Source organism: Calypte anna, chromosome Z, assembly GCF_003957555.1.
Source record: "Calypte anna isolate BGI_N300 chromosome Z, bCalAnn1_v1.p, whole genome shotgun sequence".
NCBI classification, from domain to species: domain Eukaryota; kingdom Metazoa; phylum Chordata; class Aves; order Apodiformes; family Trochilidae; genus Calypte; species Calypte anna.
Genome location: NC_044274.1, coordinates 54,894,401 through 54,917,113, shown reverse-complemented (window position 1 = coordinate 54,917,113; position 22,713 = coordinate 54,894,401). Strand labels below are relative to the sequence as shown.

General features: G+C 37.5%; 1 protein-coding gene across 1 annotated transcript in view; it reads left to right on the top strand.

The window, feature by feature from the left end:
* The window catches only part of HOOK3 (hook microtubule tethering protein 3), a 91,464-nt gene that overhangs the window by 28,938 nt on the left and 39,813 nt on the right, over positions 1-22,713 (top strand). The window contains exons 3-6 of the mRNA XM_030468070.1: positions 1,921-1,993; positions 12,125-12,175; positions 15,495-15,627; positions 17,720-17,787. Coding sequence (XP_030323930.1) covers positions 1,921-1,993; positions 12,125-12,175; positions 15,495-15,627; positions 17,720-17,787 — 325 coding nt within the window. The remainder of the gene's footprint in view (positions 1-1,920; positions 1,994-12,124; positions 12,176-15,494; positions 15,628-17,719; positions 17,788-22,713) is intronic.

The following is a 22,713-nucleotide window of genomic DNA, read 5'->3' as shown; positions in this document are numbered from 1 at the left end:
GGAGAGCAGAGGGGGAGATTCACCTCTCTTGACTTGCTGACCACACTCTTCTTGATGCATCCTAAGATGTGGTTGGCCTTCTGAACTATGTGACTGCACTGCCAGCTCATGTTGAGTTTCTCATCAATCAACACCCATTATCCTTCTCTTAAGGGCTATTCTCAATCCATTCTGTACCCAGCTTGTAATTGTGCCTGGGACTGGCCCAACCCAGATGCAGGACCTTGCACTTGGACTTGAGCCTCATTCAGTTTGCACTGAAGTGGCCCACTTCTCAAGCTTGTTAAGATCCTTCTGGATGGCATCTTTTCCCTGAAGTGAATCCCCTGCACCACATAGCTTGGTGTCATCAGCAGACTTGCTGAGGGTGCAGTCAGTGGCATTGTTCATGTCACATCTTGAGCTTTTGCTGAAAGATACAATGGCATCTTTCCAGATGCCATTTCCAGAAAGGTCCAGAACCTTTCTATCTGCAGAATAGGTGTTCTATTAATCATCTTTTAAGGAAAAACTCTTGTCCTGGTTGTCCTGGGCCAGAATAGAGATAATTTTCTGTCTTGTAATTTTGCGTTCAGCTGTCTTTCGTAAGTAGCTGTATTTGCTGAGACTAATAGCAGGTTTGTCAGTGTCTGCTTCTAGGACTGATAATGCTTGGTGTTTATAGTTACACCTAGAGAATGGTGTGCAGAACCAAGGACACTGCTCAGTTTTGAGGAACATCATGTGCTCTGGAAAGAGAAAAGGAGTAAAGAGGTCACACCTGCAACCCTCCTTTAGGGAGGAGCAGACAAGATAAATGGCAAAAATTGACCAGAGTATTCCATCCCATACACATCATACTCAGTATAAATTTGAAGGACCTGCCCTCTTCCTTTCTTCCTTCCTTTGGTTTTTCGCCTTCACCTGTCCCTGTTTGCTTCTTCATCCTGGGAGAATTCCATCCATTCATCTGCCTGTGGCTGTGATCCATGCAGTCCTCAATCTGTGTGTTCCTGCCTCCCAGCTGACCCCAGGAGTCCAGCCTGGACTTTCCCAGGGCTGCCCTGCAGCCTCTGTGGTGACCTGAGCATTATTGTGGGAGAGAGGGGTATTTTTTTTCTGTATATTTAGGGGTTTTTTTGTGTTGTTTTTTTTTTTTTTTGCTTTTTATCATTACTGTTTCATTAAAGCTGCATTGTTTAGTTTCCAACCCATACCCAACCCATCTCCCTTATTCTCCTTTCTTTAGGTGGGAAGGGAAGGGGATTAACAGAGAGCATCTGTCATTTGGTTAATTGCTGACGCAGTGTTAAACTGTGACAAGTTTTAAGGAAGGGTGTTCACAGAAAGATTTGTCTAGGGTTAGCATCAAAAGACATTTGCAAAAACAGATGGTGTTTGGTAGGTGAAACAATAGTAAAATGTGTTCTCAGTAGGAAGTACTTCAGTGTACTTTTAAACTCTCCTCACTGTATAAAAATGCATATATTGTTCAGTCTCAAGCTTACCATTTACAAGTTCAATAGTTGTAGGCAGGGTATAGCAGTAGGAATTCATGTGTGGAAAAGTAATATTTTTTTTAATACTCTTAAGTAATGCAAACAATTATTGCTCCAACAACAGCTGATAAATCCGAGGAAGAAAAACTTCAGGAAGGAAAAACTGGAAAAATGCATTCCACGTACAGCATCTTCCAGAAGGGTATTAGCTACTGGTGGCATACAAATGGAGCTGTGCTGTCAGCCAGGTGCAAGGCCTTAGAAGAATGTTCAGGATTAGTTCAGGTTTCTCAGCTTCTGTATAAGGACCTTATGTCAGTTATTAAGGTAGTAATTTAAAAAAGCCCAGTCTGAGGTAGAGGCTTAATCTCTAAGATATCCTCTAAGTTTCTATGGTTTTTCTGTGTTTTTAATATTTAGTAATTTTTTTTTTGTATTTCAGAGATCCAGCTTACTTTGATGAAAACTGGCTGAACAGGATCAAAACAGAAGTAGGAGATAATTGGAGGCTGAAGGTATTGACTGACTTGTTTTACTTGTCTGTGAATCTGAAATTCAGTTCTTGATATATTGTGTCTAAATAATATCATTATTTCTAGATTAAGAGCTTGCTTTTATACTACAGCATTTTAAGTTTCAGAGCAGTTTAATTACATTTATTTGTAATTGTCCTTCACAGTTTATCAAAGAACAGACAGTTAAAAATAGGTTCCAATTATTTAAAATAAAAATATTAAAATACATTTTATGTATAAATTGCCTTTCTGTGCTTTTCAAATGTTGAATGAAAGATTTATTTAAACTCAAAGTGTGGAAGAAGCACTAAAAGAAGCTCTGAGAAGCAGCTGCGTAAAATAGAATCACAGAATTGTCATGGTTGGAAAGGACTTCTGAGATCACCAAGTCCAACCAAACACACACACAACAAGCCAAAAAACAAACCCCCTACAATTTCAGCCACTAGAGCATGCCCTGAAGTGCCATAACTACCTGTTTCTTAAATACCTCCAGTGATGGTGACTCAGCCACCTCCCTGCGAGTCAGCCCCAGTCCCTGACCACTCTTTCAGTAAAGAAATTCTTCCTAATATCTAATCTAAACCTCCTTGGCCACAGCTTCAGTCTATTTCCTGTGGTCCTGTCATTATTCATTTGGGAGAAGAGGCCAGCACCGACCTCCCTAAAGCCTCCTTTCAGGTGGTTATAGAGGGCAATGAGATCTCCCCTCACCCTCCTTCTCCAGACTAAACATGACCAATTCCCTCAGCCACTCCATTATGACTGGGCCCCTCACCAGCCTCGTTGCTCTCCTCTTGACATGTTCCAGCACCTCAGTGTCCTCAGTGTAGTGAGGAACCCAGAACTGAACACAGTACTCGAGGTGCAGCCTCACCAGTGCCGAGGACAGGGACGTAATCATTTTCCTTCTCCTGCTGGCCATGCTATCCCTGATAAAAGCCAGGGATGCTGTTGGCCTTGTGGGCACCTGGGGACACTGCTACTTTATGTTCAGCTGACTGCCCATGGACACCCCAGGTCCTTTTTTGCCAGGCAGCTTTCCAGCCACTCCTCCCCGAGCCTGGAGCATTGCCTGGGGTTATTGTGACTGAAATGCAGGACCTGGCGCTTGGCCATATTGAACCCCAAAATTGGCCTTGTCCCATTGATCCAGCCTGTCCAGGTACTTTTCCAGAGCCTTCCTACCCTTAAGCAGATCAACATTCCCACCCAAGTAAGCATCATCTGCAAAACAGAATAATAAGTAATTTATTTAGATAAAAATGGCGAGGTGGTGTTTCCTTTTACTTTATCAGTCCTGTGCACTACTGAGCTCTAGGAGAGGAAGTCGTTTTTTCTATGTTGTTTGTACTCAGCATATTTTTTAACTGTGGTCTGTTTGCAGGGTCATTTGTATACCTTGGTATTCTAATACTTTCTCTGCAAACCTTAAGGCAGAAGGACTTACAGTGGTACCTCTGAGGAGCATTTTTGTTATAAAACCTGAAGAACATAGTTTCAGATGCTAGTGTAGTTTCCAACCAGTTCCATTCAGAGAAGAATACATGTACATTATTAAATTGCAATTTCCATCCTAAGTGGGGAATCAAGATAGTGATGGTTTGTCTGTTAGTTCATGTCATTTGTTCCAGCCACCACAAACCTTTCTGAGCATCTGGGGAAGGGCTACAGTTGTATGCTCTAGTCATCATCACTGGCTGAATAAGAAGAAACACACAGATACATGCTGCCTGACACAAGGATGGAGCATACTGCTGCTGGATAAGTTTTGACTTGGCTTGCAGGCTTGTCAGCATGGTCTCTACTATTTGGTCAGCTGTGTGCAAGTATGGGCTTCTTTGTCTGTGAGGTCTGCCATAGAAAATGTGAGTACCTTGTTGAGGATATATTGACTGGCAGAATAGAAGACCCAAAAGAGTTTTTTTAGTTCTGCTGCTTGTAGAGCAGTTGATTTAAATGAATTGCAAGTGAACAGATAGATAGAAGGTTTGCTCTAAAATATTTGTGGCTTTTTTCTAAAGAATATTGAAGTCTTTGCTGTTCAATTCAGAGAAACACAAATTTAGTACTCTTCATTATAATAGCATTTCAGCTGACTGGAAGTGGTGCAGCAGGATCTCTAATTCTCATGTGGAGCTTGGTGAATAACTTTGTCTCCCAGCAACCTGGGATACACTAGAGTTTAACAGATGTGGGGGGGAAAAGGGACTGAGCAATCTAGTAATTTCCTTAGGTGATTGAGGTTGGAAAAACAGCAGGTAAAATTGCAGTTCTTTACTGATGTCATGCCTTTTTGTTTTTCATATATTCATGTAAACAAGAACTCAAGACTATTTTTTCTTTAAAATTGATGTGTACTCCAGTTGCCTTTTCATGAAGAATACCAAAAGGCACAAGTGTGATAATGTAACTCTTATTTTACAACCAGGAAAGTAACCCTATACTCTGTCTACTGTTGTTCTTCTTTATATATGAATAAACACTGTTAGTAATCCAGTCATTCAGATGTCTATCAGTCAATCCATAATACACAGTCTGACTTGTAGGGATGTTTTCAATTTGTGCACTTTCATTTGTCACTAGATTTAAAATTTAGACAACATACTTCTGCATGCCTCAGATACAGATTACCCTTCAAATTTAAAGCACCATCTAAGGTAGTTATCTCAATACCTTAGAAATTCTGAGAGAAGAATTAAGTATATTCTTGTTAATTCTAAAACATAGTTGCTCTTAGCCTCTGATATCATATGATGTGATGGTCACCACTTGTGCAGGTTCTTAGTATTATAATGCCTAGAAGGGCAATACTTTTAAAAAACAAAACAAAACAAAAAAAACAAAACCATAGTCTGCAGGTAGTTATACTTTGTGGAACAGTAGTTAGGAGGGCATGGCAGACGATAGTGGGGATGTGATACAGCTTTCCTAACCAGTTGAAAGAGAGTCTCAGGAGGTCTTGCAATTGTTAGCTTTGAAATGAATGCTGCCCTGTATGGGAAGTAAACAAGAATATATGGCTCAGCTTTCTGTTTGTTTTGGCTTGGGTTTTTTGTTTTGGTTTGTGGTAACAGCAAGAATACTGTCTTCTTAAAAACATTTTAATGTAGCATACAGCATACATTCATAGAAGTATATATTTTACCTTAAGCAACAAAAAAACCTATTTCTCTTTGCTGCCTTAGCTACAGTTTTTATGTTCTGGTTGGGAAAAAGAAAGACAAAAACCCAAAAAGCCAAGTCAGATCTCTTTCCTGATGTACACTGGAACACTTTCATGTAGTCAGGGTCAACTGTGTATACACTAGTATTTCATGGGGAAGAAGACATTTTGAAGATAAAGTGCCTTTAATGAAAATGGAAAACAGAAAATGTTGCCAAAATTTTGCAGGAATGAAATTCCCTACCCAGGAAACAAGAATAGTTCAAGTCATACAAGAATACCAGTAGCAGAACCAAAATGTAAATGCATAATGATATGATAACACACATGTCTATTTTGGAAATTACAGAGTAGGTTGCTGAGTGTTGGAGGGATGGGATAAAACTGCCACGCTTTCTTTATCCCCCTTCCATTCAGTGTGGTTGTACCTAGCTTGAGAAGGGAAAGACATCTGTTGTTCAGTCTGATTTCTGACTTGTAATCTTTTTACTTTGGCATTCAGAATACAGCATCAGTCTGAAAGTACAATTTTATCAATGTTTATAGTAACAAGCTGTATTTGTTCCACTACTGAATGGTACATTCTGCAACTAGTACAGTTTGAATGCATTGTGTTTGATACAGTTTTGCAAAATGGAGTAATCAATGAAATTAGAGTACAGACTGTTTAGTGCTGTAATCTAAGTAAACAAACCTTAGAGAGTTAGGTTTAACTTTCTGCAGTAATTCAGTTATGCTTGCTCTGAATTCTTCTACGCTACAGGCTGGGTTGACTGATGGAGTAATGGAAGCTCATTTTCAGTGTACTGTAACGTTTTTCTTCTTTTTCCTTTGCTCACTTTAAAAGGAGTGAGCACTTATATCTGAGCAACCTTTTAAGAATGTTTTTTTCTGATAAGGCTAGAAGCCTGTCATAGGTTGGAAAGGAGGTTGGAAAGGACCTCTCAGATCATCAAGTCCACCTGTCAGTTCTGCACCACTGTAACCAATAAATTGCCTCCATGCCTGCTTGTTTTTTGAACACCCCCAGGGATGGCAACTCCACTGCCTCCCTGAGCAGACTGTTCCAATGCTTCTCCATTCTCGTGGTAAAGAAATTTTTCCTAATACCCAATTTGAACAGCCCCTGGCACAGCTTGAACCTGTTACCTCTTGTCCTGTCTCTGGTCACTAGGGTAAAGAGACCAACACTTGCCTCACTACAGCCTCCTTTCAGGTAGCTGTAGAGAGTAATAAGGTCTCCTTTCAGTCTCCTCTTCAGGCTGAACAGCCCGAGCTTTCCCAGATTCTCCTCATAAAACCTGTTCTCTAGGGCCCCAAACAGTAGGTGCCATTCTCTGCACCCTCTCCAGCACCTGAGTGTGCTGCTTATACTGGGGCGCCCAAAGCTGCACGCAGTACTCAAGGTGCAGCCTCATGAAGGCTGAGCACAAGGGTGAGATCGCCTCCTTGCTGGTCACCCTGTTTCTGATACAGGCCAGGATGCCCTTTGCCTTCTTGGCCACCTGGGCACACTGTTAGTGCATGTTCAGCCCGCTGTCAGTCAGCACCCCCAGGTCCCTCTCTGCTGGGCGGCTCTCCAGCCACTCCTCCCCAAGCTTGTAGTGCTGGTGGAGGTTGTTTGGTTGAAGTGCAGGACCTGATACTTGGACTTACTGAAACTCTTACTGAAACTTACTGAAACTTTTGGCCTTGGCCCATTGGTCAAACCTGTCCAGATCTCTCTGCAGAGCCTCCTTATCCTCAGGCAGATTGACACTGCCACCCAGCTTACTGTCATCTGTAAACTTACTGAGGGTGCCCTCCATCCCCTCATCCAAATCATCAGTAAAGATGTTAAACAGGAGCAAACCCAGCCCTCAGCCCTGGGAGACACCACTGGTGACTGGCTGCCAGCTGGACTTAACTCCATTGACCACAGCTCTTTAGACCCAGCCATCCAACCCATTTTTTATCCATTGAAAGGTGTGTGCATCCAAGCCATGAGCAGCCAGCTTCTCTAGAATGCTGTGGGAAACTGTCCTGGTTTGGGCCAGGATAAAGATAATTTTCAGACTTTGTCTTTTCTTGTCTTAGCAAAGGCCTTGCTAAAGTCAAGGTAGACAACACCCACAGCCCTTCCCTTGAACCCATAGATTTGTGCACATCTATATGCAACAAGTTACTATTTCCTCCGGGACTGTGGAGTAGTCATTCTGCTCCTGGTCCCTATCTCCTAGCTTAGGGAGTTGGATTCCCTCTATATAATTGGTCTTATTACTAAACAGTGAGGCAAAGAATTCATTAGGTGTCTCAGCTTTTTCCTCATCCGTCATCACTGTTTCCTCCAGCATCCAACAGGGGATGCAGAGTCTCCCTGGTCATTCTTCTCTCATTAATATATTTATAGAAACTTTTCTTGTACTTGACCATAGAAGCCGGTTTAGTTTCTAAATGGCTTTTGGACCTTCTGGCTGGGGAATGAGATCTATTTCATGTGAATGTATTTCTGCTAGAAAGAAATTACAGATGTACTGTAAGCTAGCATTCATTAGAAACCAATATGTTTAAATCTGTATTAATACACCCCTATTTCAACAGTGTCTCCAAACATAAGTTTAACGTCAAAAAGCTCCCTGTGTTGAGCCCCATTTGATTATTGTTTTTCTCATAATTTAACTCAAGAAACTGTCAGTATCTCTTCTTTCTGGAATTTCTTTTTGCAGAAGAAATGTTGGAGATGATAACACCAAAAGCTGGTGGTATAGTCTCTTTCTATGCTTCATTTATAGTCAGTGAAGAGACAGGCTCCTGCAGAATGTGTTAAAGAGCAGAATCAATATATGCACAGTCTCCTCCCCTCTCCTTCTTTTCCTATGACACCTCCTTTAAGTGCTGCCAGGAAGAACATGTGTATTAATGAGATATTTGAAGCTGATTGATTAAGAATTCTCTCACCACTTGCAAATGTTCCCTAGCAACTCTTCCAGAGGTTATAAGATACTTGGTTACAACCTGTGTGAAAGGAATAAGATCTGCATCTAGTTACCCAGGAAAGATACTATTGAGCATCATTTCAGAACATTAAGATTGCCGTTCAGAACCTGAGATTTACATGGATAAGTCAGTTTACAGAGCATTTTCAGCACAAACAAGATTTCAGCCATACATATGATATAAGGATGATATAAGGATAAATGCAAAATTGGGGATTGACTGTCATAATGTTAGAGATAATGAGCTTAGATAACTCATGCTTGCTTTTTGTCAGCAGTCATAAGCTTAAGCGCATTCTTCTGGCCACTTCATCAAGCTTTCTTTCTGTTGTTCAAATATCTTTGTAAAGAGAGAAATCTAGACAGAGTGATATTACAGACTTTCAGTTTGCAACCAGTAAGTAAACTGTAGTTTAATAGAGATCTCATATGAAAATTGAGGGGGAAAAAACAGGATAAAAAAAGAAGCCCACAGACATGGTCTCATGGTGCTCTTAGATCAGTAACCCAGAGCACATAATCTCTGGTTTCATTCCAGTCAGTTTATCCAGTTAATGCTATGTCATAGGGGTCAGTCTCATACAGAACAGTATGTGCTAACTATGTAGCACTATGCTACAGCCAAGATGGTTGTAAGCTGAGAGGGTAGTGATCATTTAATTTAAGTAGCATCCACACATCTTTTCTGTATATGTTTTTGAAATTCAGATGTTCAGAAATTAATGATAGCATGCCTTTGTAGATGTAATACTTCAAAGTGGAAGTCCTATACTTTGATTAGGGAAATAAAACATGGAATGATGGGTTGAAAAAGAGGTTGAAAATTAACAGAGATTAAACTGTAAATATTTTATATATAAATAATTAATAATCCATCTATTGTGAGTTGCAGCAGGTTTTGAAGTGGAGTAAAGCATAGTTGTTGCTATATTTTTCCACAATAAGTTTCATGTCTTTTCCTACAGACACAGTCCAGATAATGGGTGTGAAAGGGCTTGGGAGGGTATTGTTTGTGCTCTGAATGGAAAAGAAGGAAGTCACATTGCTAATGCAAGCAAGCATCCTGTGTGATCATGGGTTGATGTCCAAACAGTGCTTTGTAGTCATGATCAATATTGGAAATTTTATCTGTTGTGTCTGTCACTGAATGATTTAGTGGCCTTTTGTTATTAGTTATAGTTAGGTTTTCCCTATTTGCAAAAGAAAAATAGAGAAAAAGTTGCTGAGCACCCATCACCTGCTGTGCTGTGGTGAGTTCTAATGTAATTAGTTGTCTTTAACACTTCTTTTTTTTCTGTTCATTTTCATTCATCTCTGTTTGAGTATTCCTTTTAAGAAATTGTGCTATGACCTTACAAAAGTTACGGGAGCTACTGAATTGATTCTCAAGAACGAAACATTTGTAGTAGCTTCCCATGATGATGCTCAGGCAGTAGCAGTAGAACCATCTAAGAGTATTCACTTCAGATAAGTTTAAAAAAAATCAAGAGCCCTCCAAGTACTGCTGAAGATCATTTAAGTTTAAGCCAGTCTATAAAGAATGGTATATAAAGATGGTATAGTTAACTCTTAAAAGCAAGTTATCCTAGTGCTGCCCATTGACAGTGGAGTAAAATGAGACCTCAATGACGAGATTTTTCTTTCCAGTTTCTCTGCTGGTTTCTTTTTTCAAGGATGCTCCCTGTGTGTTACATTTGATGACAGATTTCAGTTAGTACTGATTTTGTTCCAACATCTCAGCTAAGCACTGTGAAAACTATATGGAGGAAGGTGACTCTGTGTTTAAGGGATTTCAATTTGAGCAATGCTTACAAAGAAAGGGGTATTTCTTTAGGCAGATATTTTCCATTTTGTTTCTCATATATTGGGATTATGTTCAAGTTCAAGGTTCCTCACAATGTTCTCATCGGTAAAATGGACTTAAATTCAACAACATGGCCTTTCCATTTCTGTGGCATTTTCTGCATCAGACTCAGGTAAATTACAAACTAGAAAATATTAATGAATCAAGCTTGAAAATCTTACTCCAATCATTGCAATGTTCTTTGTGGTGATTTGACATAAAAATCAAATTATTTACATTTAAGTTCTTAAATCTGTTGCAGACTTTGATTTATGATTGTGCCTTAGAGAGGTGGTGATGATTGCTCTGGGGCAGAAAACTAGAAGATTAGTTGCACTTCTTACAGAAAGACTGTGTATTGTATGTAATAATGCAGTAATAGCATGTGTCTTAAAAAGATTTTGCCACTTCTTTCCGAAAGGGATTGGGTTATTATGAGTCAGGTAATCAATCATTATCGTTCTGGACTTTATGGCTAAATCTTTTAGTATGTGTGTAGCCTGTTCCTTTCCTGAGTACCTTTTATAAAAGTGTCTGGATTTTTCATTCATCACCTCATTTTGTCTGTTGACTGTGTTGAGTGTATCCCTAGATTTCACTTTCATGTAGTCTGTTTTCTGTAGTGTTTCCTCAGATCTTTTGGAAGATAGATGGCTTCTGTCAGTGAACAGAGTCTCTTAGCTTGATATTTCTGGAGTATAATCAAGAATACAGAAGTTATTATGGTCTTTGAAGTTGGGATTTGAGAGTTTTTTTCTCTCCCTTTATTACAGTTCCACAGTTTGCTGCTATAGCTGCTGTTGTCAGCATCAGCAGTGAATGCGAATTTAGTCAGGTTCAATGTTTGTAGAACCTGTTTATAGACTTCATAGAATCATGTAGATTGGAAAAGGCTGTAAGATTATCCACTCCAGTCAGCTAACCTAATACTGCCACTGCCACTATTAAACTTACCCATAGTGGCCACATCTACAAATACCTTCAGGGGTGCTGACTCAACCACTTCCCTGAGCTGCATCTTCCAATTCCTTGACAAGCCTTGTGGTGAATAAATTTTTCTTAATATCCAGTTTAAACTCCCCTGGTTCAACGTGAGGCTGCTTCTTCTCTCGTTATCACTTGTCAATAGAGAAAAGAGCCCAACTCCCCCTCATTACAGCCTCCTTTCAGGTAGTTGTAGAGAGCAGTAAGGTTTTCTCCAGGCTAAACAACCGCATTGCTTCAGCTGCTACTCTGTTACAGGAAACAGTGCACTGCTACTATTATCTAAATTCGTGGATTAAATACTTGAACATTAAGTGTTGGGAATCTGTAGCAGTTACTTTCAGCAAAGGTGTCTCCTTTTTCTGAATATCGCCTATGAGTTTCATTGGACATTTTCATAATTTCTAAATGCAGTCTTTATCTCAGAGACTTGTTGTACATGGATTTTTCCTGTAAAGAGAGTAGTATTCAGTACTAGGGCATTGTGGCATATATTCTGTACAGCAAGAAATACTTACCTGATGCCATTGGCTATGCAAGTGAGCAGAAGCTATCTTTGTATGTCAGTGAAGGCACCAAGAAATGTGAATTTTGCCTTGGTACTGTAAGGCAGACATTCAATTGTAAAGGACTGGGAAAGAACAAAAATGGAAGAACTAAGAGGAATAATTTATGAGATAGTTCATAAGTTGAACTTACATAGTTTGGTAATAAAGGAGGATATTGAGCTGGTTTTGCTTTGGAAGAAGAGGTTTATCTCTGCAGAAAGTAGATCACTAGGATACTGTAAGAGAAGAAAGGAGGAAAAGAACATTTCAGTTTCTGGATACAAAAATAATCCCAAGATAAGCAAGTAGTCAAAAAAATTTTGTGCTTTAAAGTCTGATCTGAAGGCTATCCAATAAAATGTCATGATTTTAATTAATTTAAATGAGTTCTGTCAATAAGTAGAGATGTGTGATCAGGTATGGAAGTCCAATCATAAGGCACTGTTGTATAACGTTTGTGATTCTAAATTAAACTGCTCAAGCAGGAAGTCTTATTGTGCAAATAGGTGTAATTGTATAATTTTTTGTGTGATTCTTCTGTGATTGTCTGTTTTATGATCTTTCTCTACAATCTATTATCTACATCTATTGTTTTTCTTTCTTCTTGTTAAATAGGTTAGCAACCTGAAGAAAATTTTAAAGGGAATATTGGATTACAACCATGAGGTAAGAACCATTTTAAGTAAACTTCATCTCCTTTCCTCTTTTGTTACATATTTTAGTTAACTTGTAAATTATATTCTACTGATTTAAGTTTTGAATTTTTCTTGCACAGTAATTGGCAGACAGAATGCTCCATGGCCTATTCTCAGGTGTTAGCCTGCTTTAAAACTTCATACCTGCTTTATTGAATAAACAGAGCTTCCAGGGGAGTCTGATGTGCCAAATCTGTCATCATCTGATATCCACAAACTGTGGATATCTTTCCTGACTATATTCTGATGATGTATTTGTCTTTGATTTCCTCCCCCCCCCTCCTCCCCTCCTGCTCCAGCTAAAGACTACCTCTTTCTGTCCTCTTTCCTTATTTTTATTTCTGGAGGAGAGAAATGAAAGAGCATTCTTAGCCTCCCCCTACATTAAATTTTTTAATGAAGTATTTTAGTCCGGGGATATGGAGTCTGGTGTTATAGTTCACTCTTAGAGTATTCAGCAAACACAGGAATAAACCACTCCAGGGGAGATACAAAACATTTGTTTTTTTGGTTTGTTGGGATTTTTCCAGTGGTGAGTCTTCTGCTTAAATATGCTTTTTAGTTTCAGTAGTGTTTTGAACAAGTTAATCTGTACAGGCTGCAACACAAATTCTGTAGTGCATGAACATGTTCTGGACATAGCTTGTTTCAAAATATAACCTTCTCATAAATACTTTTTACAGGAAGATAGATATTTCTTAATAAACTTTTAAGTCTTTAAAAATAACACTTTTTCAGAAAGAAAAAGTAAGACCCATAAGTTCATATCCAGCAAAAGTTGCTGAGAAGACACTCTGTCCCATCATCAAGTCATTGATAAAGGTGTTGAACAGGACTGGAGCCAGCACTGATCCCTTGGGGACTCCACTAGTCACAGGTCTCCAGCTGGACTCTGCACCACTGATCACCACTCTTTGGGCTCTCTTGTGTAGCCGCTTCTTAATCCACCTCACTGTCCATTCTATCCCACATTTCCTGAATTTACTCAACAGGTTGTTATGGGAGACTTTGTGTCAAAAGCCTTGCTGAGGCCAAGGTAGAATATAACCACTGGTCTAACTGCATCTACCCATTCAGTCACAATATCACAGAAGGCTATCAGATCAGTCAAACATCCCAAGAGTTCTCCCAAGTGACAAGTCCCTTCTTCCGTGAGCTATAATTTTCTTTCTTTCATGAGACTCTTCAGAAGATCCACACAGATCTCTTGCCACCTCTACCTGATTTTTTTACTCAGGGGAATGCATCTAACTTGAACTTGAAGGAAGTGGTATTTAAAATTACATATTTTAATAATCTAATTAATTATTCATTAAATAAATTTAAATTAAATTATTTAATAAATTATATTTTCTTCAGCCTGACTCCCTCTCCTTGTCCTCACCTTTTACAAAAATGTAGATATAGATTTATATGGATTTTACCTGATGCAGCCAAAGTGTATATGCTAATTTTGTTTATCTTCAAAAATTAAAAATTTGAATTGCATTTATGAGGACAGGCTTTCCACAGCTATTCTACGTTGCTGTCTTTGTGATTTATACTATGGAACAAGAAGCCATAGTTACCTACTTATAGCTTCCATGCTTTGTTATGATCCAGTAATATTGCTGCAGAAATCTGCTGCTCTGGAATTGGAACTTTGTGATTTTTTGGTAAAGACATATTTATTCTTTTTTTAAGAGAAAAAAGGCTCTTTTTCATTCGGTTTTGGAATTTTTTTTGTTGTTTTTGTTTGTTTGTTTGTTTGAATCAAAATTGTATCTTGTGTTTATTTCAAAATCCTCTACTTACACTTTTTCATCCTTGTCCTCTTCATAGGGCCTGCTGATGTGGCTCTTTCCCTCCAGCTTTCTTAAGCAGTAATTACGTTCCCAATAACTATGAAGCAGTCATAGTAGTGTTAACTTCAGTCTGGCATTGAATTTGACAGAAGCTCAGGAGCTACAAATCAATATATGTAAACAGATCAGATTCGTGTAATTCAAATAATACCTTGATTTACTGTATTATCACTGTCTGTATGCTGTGGTAATACTTTCCATTGTGCTTAATGCATTCACAGAATTCTTATTTTTTCACTATAGTGCCTGCCCTAAGGGAAGTATTTTCCAGTAAGAAAGAATCCGGGTCCTTTAAACTTAAGAAATTTTTTTCCTAGTTTTGGTTCTCATTCTTTATGAAAGTTGTTTGAAAGAAAGTAAAATTCCACCATACAAAACAAGAACAAGCTCAACCAGAAGAACTCAACAAAACTCTACTCTGGAGAACTTTGAACAGATTGATTTCCATGTATTCTTTATATACATCTTTTAAATTCTCTTTATAAACACTCTTACCTGATATTTTGTTTTTCTAGATTATTAACATGAAAAAGGGCATCCAGCAAACAAATGACTGATTCCCTCCATAGTCATTGTTTCTTTATTGCACCCTACTTAAGAAGTGACAGTTTCTTTTTAACAGCAATTAATGTGTCAGAGATGTATTTAATTCCATATTTCATGTTCATATTTTCAGCCCCCTGAAATGTCTTTATGAACAATTTGGCAGAAGTGTTTAATTCCTTCTACTGACAATCATTAATGTAAATCTTTCTTAATTATAAATCAGATTACATTAATTGCAAGTCACATGGGTTTTTTGGTTTGGGTTGTGACTTTTTTTTTCCCACATGTGGGCTGTTTAATTATTGTACTACTGCCTCAAATTGTGTTCCATGAAACTAGCTTTCTTAGCTCTGAGACTTGCTAAATATCCCTACATTTTCTAAAAGAGTGAGGTGTAGTGATTGAATTTTTTACTGTGTTATATTTGTCATACATCAGTGCTAGATACATGAATTGGATAAGTGAAATATTGCAATTTCTGTCTTTCTAGTGGAAAGAAATGTGAGATCTGTGTATAGTATTTTATGCTGCATAAGGTGGTTTTAGACATTAGGTTTTTTAATTGAATTATTTGAATTTATCTATGTGCTGTTGGTCACTTTGGAAACCTTTCTTTTTAACCTTTCTTATCTGAATAACAGAAATCTTACTATGTTTGAAACTGGCAGTTTGTTATTAGTTGATACAGCTAGTTTTGTCTTCTTCCAAACATTAGTTGTGTCAATCAGTATGGTTTAGTATTTGGATGTTATGTGTTCAACAATTTAGGTTTTTTTAATGGTGGATTTAAAACTATGTTAAAGTACTAGTGAATTGCTCATGGTGATTCTGAGTCATTGAGATGTGTGTGGATGTATATGTGTACTGATACAGACATGTATGTACTGGGTCTTTATGCAGATTCTAGGACAACAGATTAATGACTTCACCCTTCCTGATGTTAATCTGATCGGAGAGCATGCTGATGCCGCAGAGCTTGGGAGAATGCTTCAGCTTATTTTGGGATGTGCTGTGAATTGTGAACAGAAGCAAGGTATTAAATTTTGAAAGGATGTTTTCTTCCACGCAGTGAATTAAAATGCAGCTTGTCATAGAACTACTTGCAGGAAAAATTACATTTCTCAAGTTACTAACAGAGAATAATGTAATTTTTTTCAGTGATGACATTGTTTTGTCCTACAGATAACTGTTGTTTTGTTACAAGCCTCACTAGTTATGAAGTCTCACGGTGTGGACCTGGTTTTGCTTCCAACATAAATATTATAAATTTTTGTTTGCTGAGCTGAAGAGGCGCACTGCAAAGGAAAATTCTTGGGCACACCCTTTAACCATTGAAGAAGTAGATCCTGATAGTTAAGAGCCAAAAATGTGATTGTTGAAGTATTTTTTGTGACTTTTGGTTTTAGGAATGCATTTCAGACAGCATCTTACTACATGGCTGAAAGCCATCAATCAGTTTGGGTGTTCGGATGAAGATATGTCTGGTGTGATTTGGGATATTGTAGTTTCTGACACTTGCATGGGGCTGGCAAATAGGAGAAAGCAATGTTGGCAACCATGTACTCCTGGTTACCTTAAGGTAATCAGGTACCTGAGGGACATCCAGATGTCTCTTGAGCATCTGTAAAACAGTTAAATCCCATTTCAGAAGTCACTGAAAGATTTCTGCCTCTCCTGACTGCCATGGCATCATTTATCTGATCTGCTCAAGTAAAACAGAGACCCATTTATTTTTCATGCAAATGTTATGGAGTAGGTGATGAGTAGAGACACTTGCTAAAGTATCCCAAATCTTGTGCTCCTTACTCTGCCTTGGATGCAGGGTGTCTTATTGTTACCTGAAACTACACTTAATTCAAGGTGAGTTAAGATAACAAAGCACCTACAAACATGTTTTCTTAACACCTGAAGTAGAAAGCATAGGAATGTGTTTTACAAAAACACGTGAGTAAATAAAATTATATTTACTGTATTTATATTAAAGTTGCATCAAATAGCTGTCTTCACAATTTAACTAATTTTGGTTCCCTTTCTGACAAAATGGCAGCCAGGATTTCAGACCTTTTGTCTTCCTCTTGAGTGGTGCATCCTATTTTTTCTAGCTTGTTTCCCTTTTCCGATTTTCTCAGGGGTCTAAATTACTTAAATTTCTCATCCTGAAATTACATTTATTCTTCCCTTCAGCAGGAGACAGTTTTGCAATCCTATTAATTCATTAATAAACAAAAATAAATAATAAAATATAATTATAAAAAAATAGAATTATTTTTCTTCCATAAGTACATTAAAAACTTGGTTTTATTAGGCCTCCTAACTTCTCCGCTTTACATAAAATTACCTCCCTTCCTTTTGATGACTGTTCGGCAAGTGGGAAGTATATCTTATTTCCTGTCATAATCTTTCAGTCTGAATATTAAAAGTGTACATGTCTGAAATACCAGAACAGTCTAGTTTTATGTACTTAGAATGAGACTTGGCATGAGCTAATTAACCACTTGGAGGTGATTGATTCCCAGCATCTTTCTCTTGGGCAAATCCTTAAGCAAATACGGGTCTTGTATAGAACTGATCATATCTAAATAGAAACCATATGATGTCGTAAGCCACTAACTCAGTCTAAGTGTCAAAATTTGTCATCCTAGCCTCTGTATCGTCTTACAAGTTACGTGTTATGTAGCATATATTTGCACAGAACAGAAGCTAAGAACAATATGAAAATGCCTTGAAACAAGGATGCTGTAGGAAGGCAGGACATTATTATCATTATTATTATTATTGTTGTTGTTGTTGTTATTGTTATTAATCATGTGCTTGTACAGTGTGAATAGTTTGGGAACCAAATGAGAAAAGGAGTATAAGTAGTAACTTCAGAAGTGTGAGATGCCAGGCCAAAAAAAAAAAAAAGGGGATTACAGTCTTGTACTTTTTTTATTGTTACAGGTTTCCAATGAGAGTGAATTTATGTTTGAATAGTCTCTGATAAAATCTTGTTGAGTTTATTGAGTTGAAACTTTACTGATGATTATTTATCTCTAGTAATTTTGTAGGAAGAATGCAGCTTCTGACCTCATGCTCTGTGTGACTTGAGTTTCAACAGTAACATCTCAGAATGCTCTTATTTTCAGAGTACATTCAGACCATAATGATGATGGAAGAATCAGTTCAACATGTTGTCATGACAGCCATTCAGGAGGTATGCTGGGATGCCCACAGTGTGTATAAGTTCAGTCTTTCAGTATTTTACAAAAGTTTACAAAAGTGCTTTTTCTCACTTTGGAAACACTTGTTGAAAGTGAAGAATATAAGGAGCATAGGTTTTGCTGATTTACATTGAAAAATTTCTAATTTGTTGGTAGAAAAGAAAATCGTAAAAGCTTGCTTTATGTCAAGGAACTCTGGTTGAATGTCCCACTTTTCTTTAAATCTAGAAGATTGAAACTTCTAGATATTTTTGATACTGAGTTCCCTTTCCTTTACCTTTCCTACCCTGTGGCTCCTGAAGTGCACTAGAGTGCTTTTATGTGAGTAGCCAAATACTACAGAATTTATTTAAAGGTTTTACCTTGAAATTGTAAAACTCCGTGAACTTTTTCTGTGTGTTTGTTTTGTCTGGGTTTTTTTGTTGTTGTTTTTTTTAAAAGAGAAGGGAAAGAGACGGAAATGCATAGTGGAATATTCTCTTGCTGGCTGTAGTGTAATGAATAGGCTAATGAAGATATTTGTGCTAATATGTTTTTACAAGTTAGTAAGTATATTGCAGTTTATTTTATAGAAGTGCTGTTCAGTAGTAAATTAAGAACACAGTGAAAATTAACTATCATTTTTCATAGCTGGAGATTTACTGCAGGGCCATGCTACTAAAGAAAGCGGGAAAACACCGGTATTCCTATTTTATGCACCCAAACAAGAGAAATTAAATTACACCTCAAGCTCTAGAGCAATTTCACTTTTCTGAAGTGTTTGAATGGAACAAAAGATGTCAGTGAGCTTACAGGGACCCTGTCCCCTTCTATCACTTTAACCAGTGCTGCATCCATACAGTCATACATCCTGTTGCCTCTGTGTAGACTGCTATCTCTAACGTTGCAAAGAGGACTTTTGAAGAGGACATTGAAAGAATCCTTATGCTAAATCATCTCTCAGTTGATGCTGTCAAGCACCCATTTACCAGGATTTTGAAATACTTTATTTTTGCATTTTTTTAACACAGTAACATTTAATACAATCTTTTAGTGGATTTTTCTAATGTTGTCTTGTATGTAACCCAACTTGCAGCATCACTTTATTATGTGGTAAAATTTCTATTTTAATTTTAAAATTAAAATATCTATTTTACTGTGGTGAAATAGAAAACCTATCATCCTCCCTCCTTCTGTTGAAAATCCTTTCATTGATACATAGCCAGATCTGAAGCAGCCTACAGTATTTGGCATTTGATGAGTAGGTTTTGAACTATGTATGTTCTATACTCTGTTTATAGTATTGTAAATTATTATTATTATTACTTAAAATTAATGTTAATATGGATAATGTAACAGTTTTATTTTATAACTTACTCATTTTTAAAGGCAAAAAATCTTCAATCTTCAATAATTACAGAATTATTTTGGCCATTGCTTATTCCTCTTTCCTTTCCTTGACAGCCTTTGGAAATTCTGCTGTCATTTTCCCAAGCTTTTTCTTTCAGGCTTCAAGTTAATTATTGATGGAAGTGGGAGCTGTGGAAATTCTTTGACTCTGCTGTTATAACATCTCTAAACTTGATCACTTAGCAGGTGTCTACAGGTCAAGCTGAGCATTAGAACAGGCTCACAACAGCAAAGTATTTGAGGTAGTGTCAAAGCTTGTCTGGGGTGCATAGCAAAAAATTGCTTCCTGACTGGATTAATGCCAGCTGTGTTAGTTCCACAAACTCTTTGGCTTGGGTTGTTTTTTTTTTCCCCTCTGTATTTTATTTTGAGTGTTTAAAGGTTCATCCTGTCTGAAGTAGAAGTGGCTTTTGAATAGTTAGACAATGATAGAAACATACTTCCTTGCGTCTGTCAGTACTGGAGGAAGAAAAAAAGTCCAGCTGCATTAAATGATACACACTGTATCATACATAACTTTGACTCTTAAAAAGCAAGCAAACAAAACAATGTTTTAAAAAAGAAAAGCAACCTTCTGAATACAGCAGCTGGATTTTGACATTGTTTCATGGCCCTAAAACAAGCCTCTGCAATATTAGTAATTGTAGAAGAAGGATTTCAGATAAAGCAAATGTTTTGAAGTGTTAACATCATCAACTAACTGGTACAGCTGGGTTTGCAAAATCATGCAAATCATGTAGGGAAAAAAAAAAGCATAATTCATTTTATTTATGCATGCAGATTTTATGATAGTTTTACCCTTTCCCTAACCCTTATGTTTCCATGGCAACACCACTTCTTTGCATTTCACAAGAAAAGAAGTTAGAAAGTGAAGGTTTTAATGATACAAAACTAGCAGATCGACAAGTATTTTGCAATGCCTTGTACCAAAGCTGTGAGCATGAAAATGTATAGGTATAAAGAGGATTAACAGGGAATAACAACTGCTTCTTGTAAGGCTCGACAAATAACTAAAGAAGTTGTGCTGTTGTCCAGTTTATTATACCATTTAAAATCCAGACTGAGCTCTTTATTGCAGAATAAGTTATTTTGATCTTAAATGACATTGTTTGTTTGAACAAATACTAGTACTTCTTCAAGTCTTCGTTCCAAATATGCAGTATAAATCAGAAAAAGAGCAGTGAAGTAAATCCTAGTTGTTTTTTCACTGTGGGAAGCCCTTAAACAGACCTTTCCTTCTATTGCAGAGGCCTAATGCAATTTGTTGGATTTGCAGGCTCTCTTTTGATTTCCCTTTTTAAAACTGATTAACTTGTAAAGTGTTTGCTTATCATCATCCATTAAAGGTGCTTGTGAAAATAGGCAAAAATACTATAATTATTATCACAATTGTGGGGTTGGAGCAGAAAACTAGTCCCGTTGTTGTGAAATTGTGAAGGCAGACCTGTATGCTCACCTACAGTTAGCTCCTGAAGAAATGTATTCCTGAAAAGTATCTGAGGAATTTGTCTGACTGTGAGCTTGTAAGTAAAGACAATAAATAGCAATAAACAATAAGGAAACTGGCTTTAAAAATTGCTAACAACCTACTGGTATCATCAGAGAGTACTAAATAGTATGGAAAGATATCAAGCAACTTTCTTGTGCTTTTGGAGCTCCAAATTTGTGTAGCAGCAGAGTGCTTAATGAGAAAGAACAAAATGATGGATAGGGGAAGCTGGACAAGCCTATTACCTTATGTTTTTAGGTGGCTACAAGGTATATTGTGTATTTTGAGTTTACATACACTTCTGTATGAAGTCCTAAAACATGCAGTAAACATTTTCTTGAGTTTTTCAGGAAATCTTGTTAAACAGAAGTTTGAATAGGTGGGTGGAGTTGTATCGCAATAACTGTGCTGTTTACAGCAAAGTTTTTGCTATTAATCGGGGAGAAACTGAGTAGAGACACTCCAGAAGCAGAGGAGAGTCAAGACATTTTGCTTACAAATACCTTTATTCTTTCCAGGGTGTGGAGAGATATGTGTAGAAAAGGTGATGCCACACATTTACCCTGATAACTCTCTCTGTTCAGTTCTCTTCTTAATTTTGGCTTACTCTTAACTGATGATCATGAGTTGGATTCATATATTAATTCTGACTAATCTAGCAGTCTCTTTCCTCTTACTTGGTCATATTACTGGATGCAGCACAATCCCCTAGATAGGTTCTTTAGCATCCTCACTATGTACCAGGCCACAAGATTGCATGATCCTTGTGTTGAGTCAGTCACCGGCACATGTGTGTGGCTCTTGCTCTCAGTATCTCAGTCAACTTCCCATGACATTCCTGATTTAACTCCAGTTAAATTCACAGATCCTGTGTAACTTTTATGCTACACCACACTGTGTATCTCTGCCACATAATCCTTCTCCAGCTGATATCCTCCTTTCTGGCCATTTCTACTAAGGGTTCTGAAGCATAGGATGTTTTGGTAGAGGTGGTAAAACCCACTGAAAAACGAAGGAATATTATTATATTACTGGCCACAGCCCGTTTCCTTTATGGTAATGCATAGAAAACAGCAACACTACAGTGGCCTCTAGTGGGTAGTGAAATGGAGTAATTGAAATGTGTATGAACATCAGTGAGCAGAAAGAGACTGAAAATTTTTGTTTCGGATGGCAAAATGATAAAACATGAAAAATATTCTTTTAAAATGTGGCCCTAAAGTAAAGACACATTTGTAACACCATCATATCAAAAAGACATGTTTTCATTTTTTAGGGGACAGCTTAGAGACTAGGATCTTTCTAATTAGTGTTGCAGAGAATCTGGGTTTCATAGAATGCTTTATTTCAGGAGCAATTTGTCACTGTAAGCATGTAGACAAAATGAAAGGAATTCAACAGCTAGCAACTAACATCCTCAAGAACTGACAACAACCAGTGAGGACAGATAGATGAATTTAAGCATGTTGTGCACAGCTATGTCTCAATTAAAGAGATGGGGAAAAGGAGAGAAATGTAAGTGTGTCAATATTTGAATTATCCAAATGTCAAACAGAGATTTTCCGTTGTACATAAAGGTATAAACAGAAAGGATAGAGAAGTGAAAGCTCTGTGCTGTGTATCCAAGGGACTTTTGCCAGTGAAAAGTAATGGAAAAACACTGGTGTCAGGAAGGAATAAAGGAACTTCTGTCTCTGGACAGAATAGCCAGACTGGACAGGAGGCCATAGGAAAGAAATCTTACCTTAATTTTGGTAAGGAGGGCCTTTTTGATTTTAGCTTTCATTAATTGTGTCCTTTGAGAACTCATAAAACATTTTGTATTTGGACAGTCTGACAGAAACCATGAGTGTATTATGGTAGTCCTGCCTTCTGAGTTAGTTACAACATATTTCATATTTGGAAGGTTGTTCATTTTTGTGTCTTACATCTTTACCAGTAATAATTTTTCCTTAATATGTTTGCTGGAGGTGTGTTAAAGAACGTCTTCAGGATCCAACTTACATTACATTTTATGTAACTTTTAACTACCTGTGTAGCT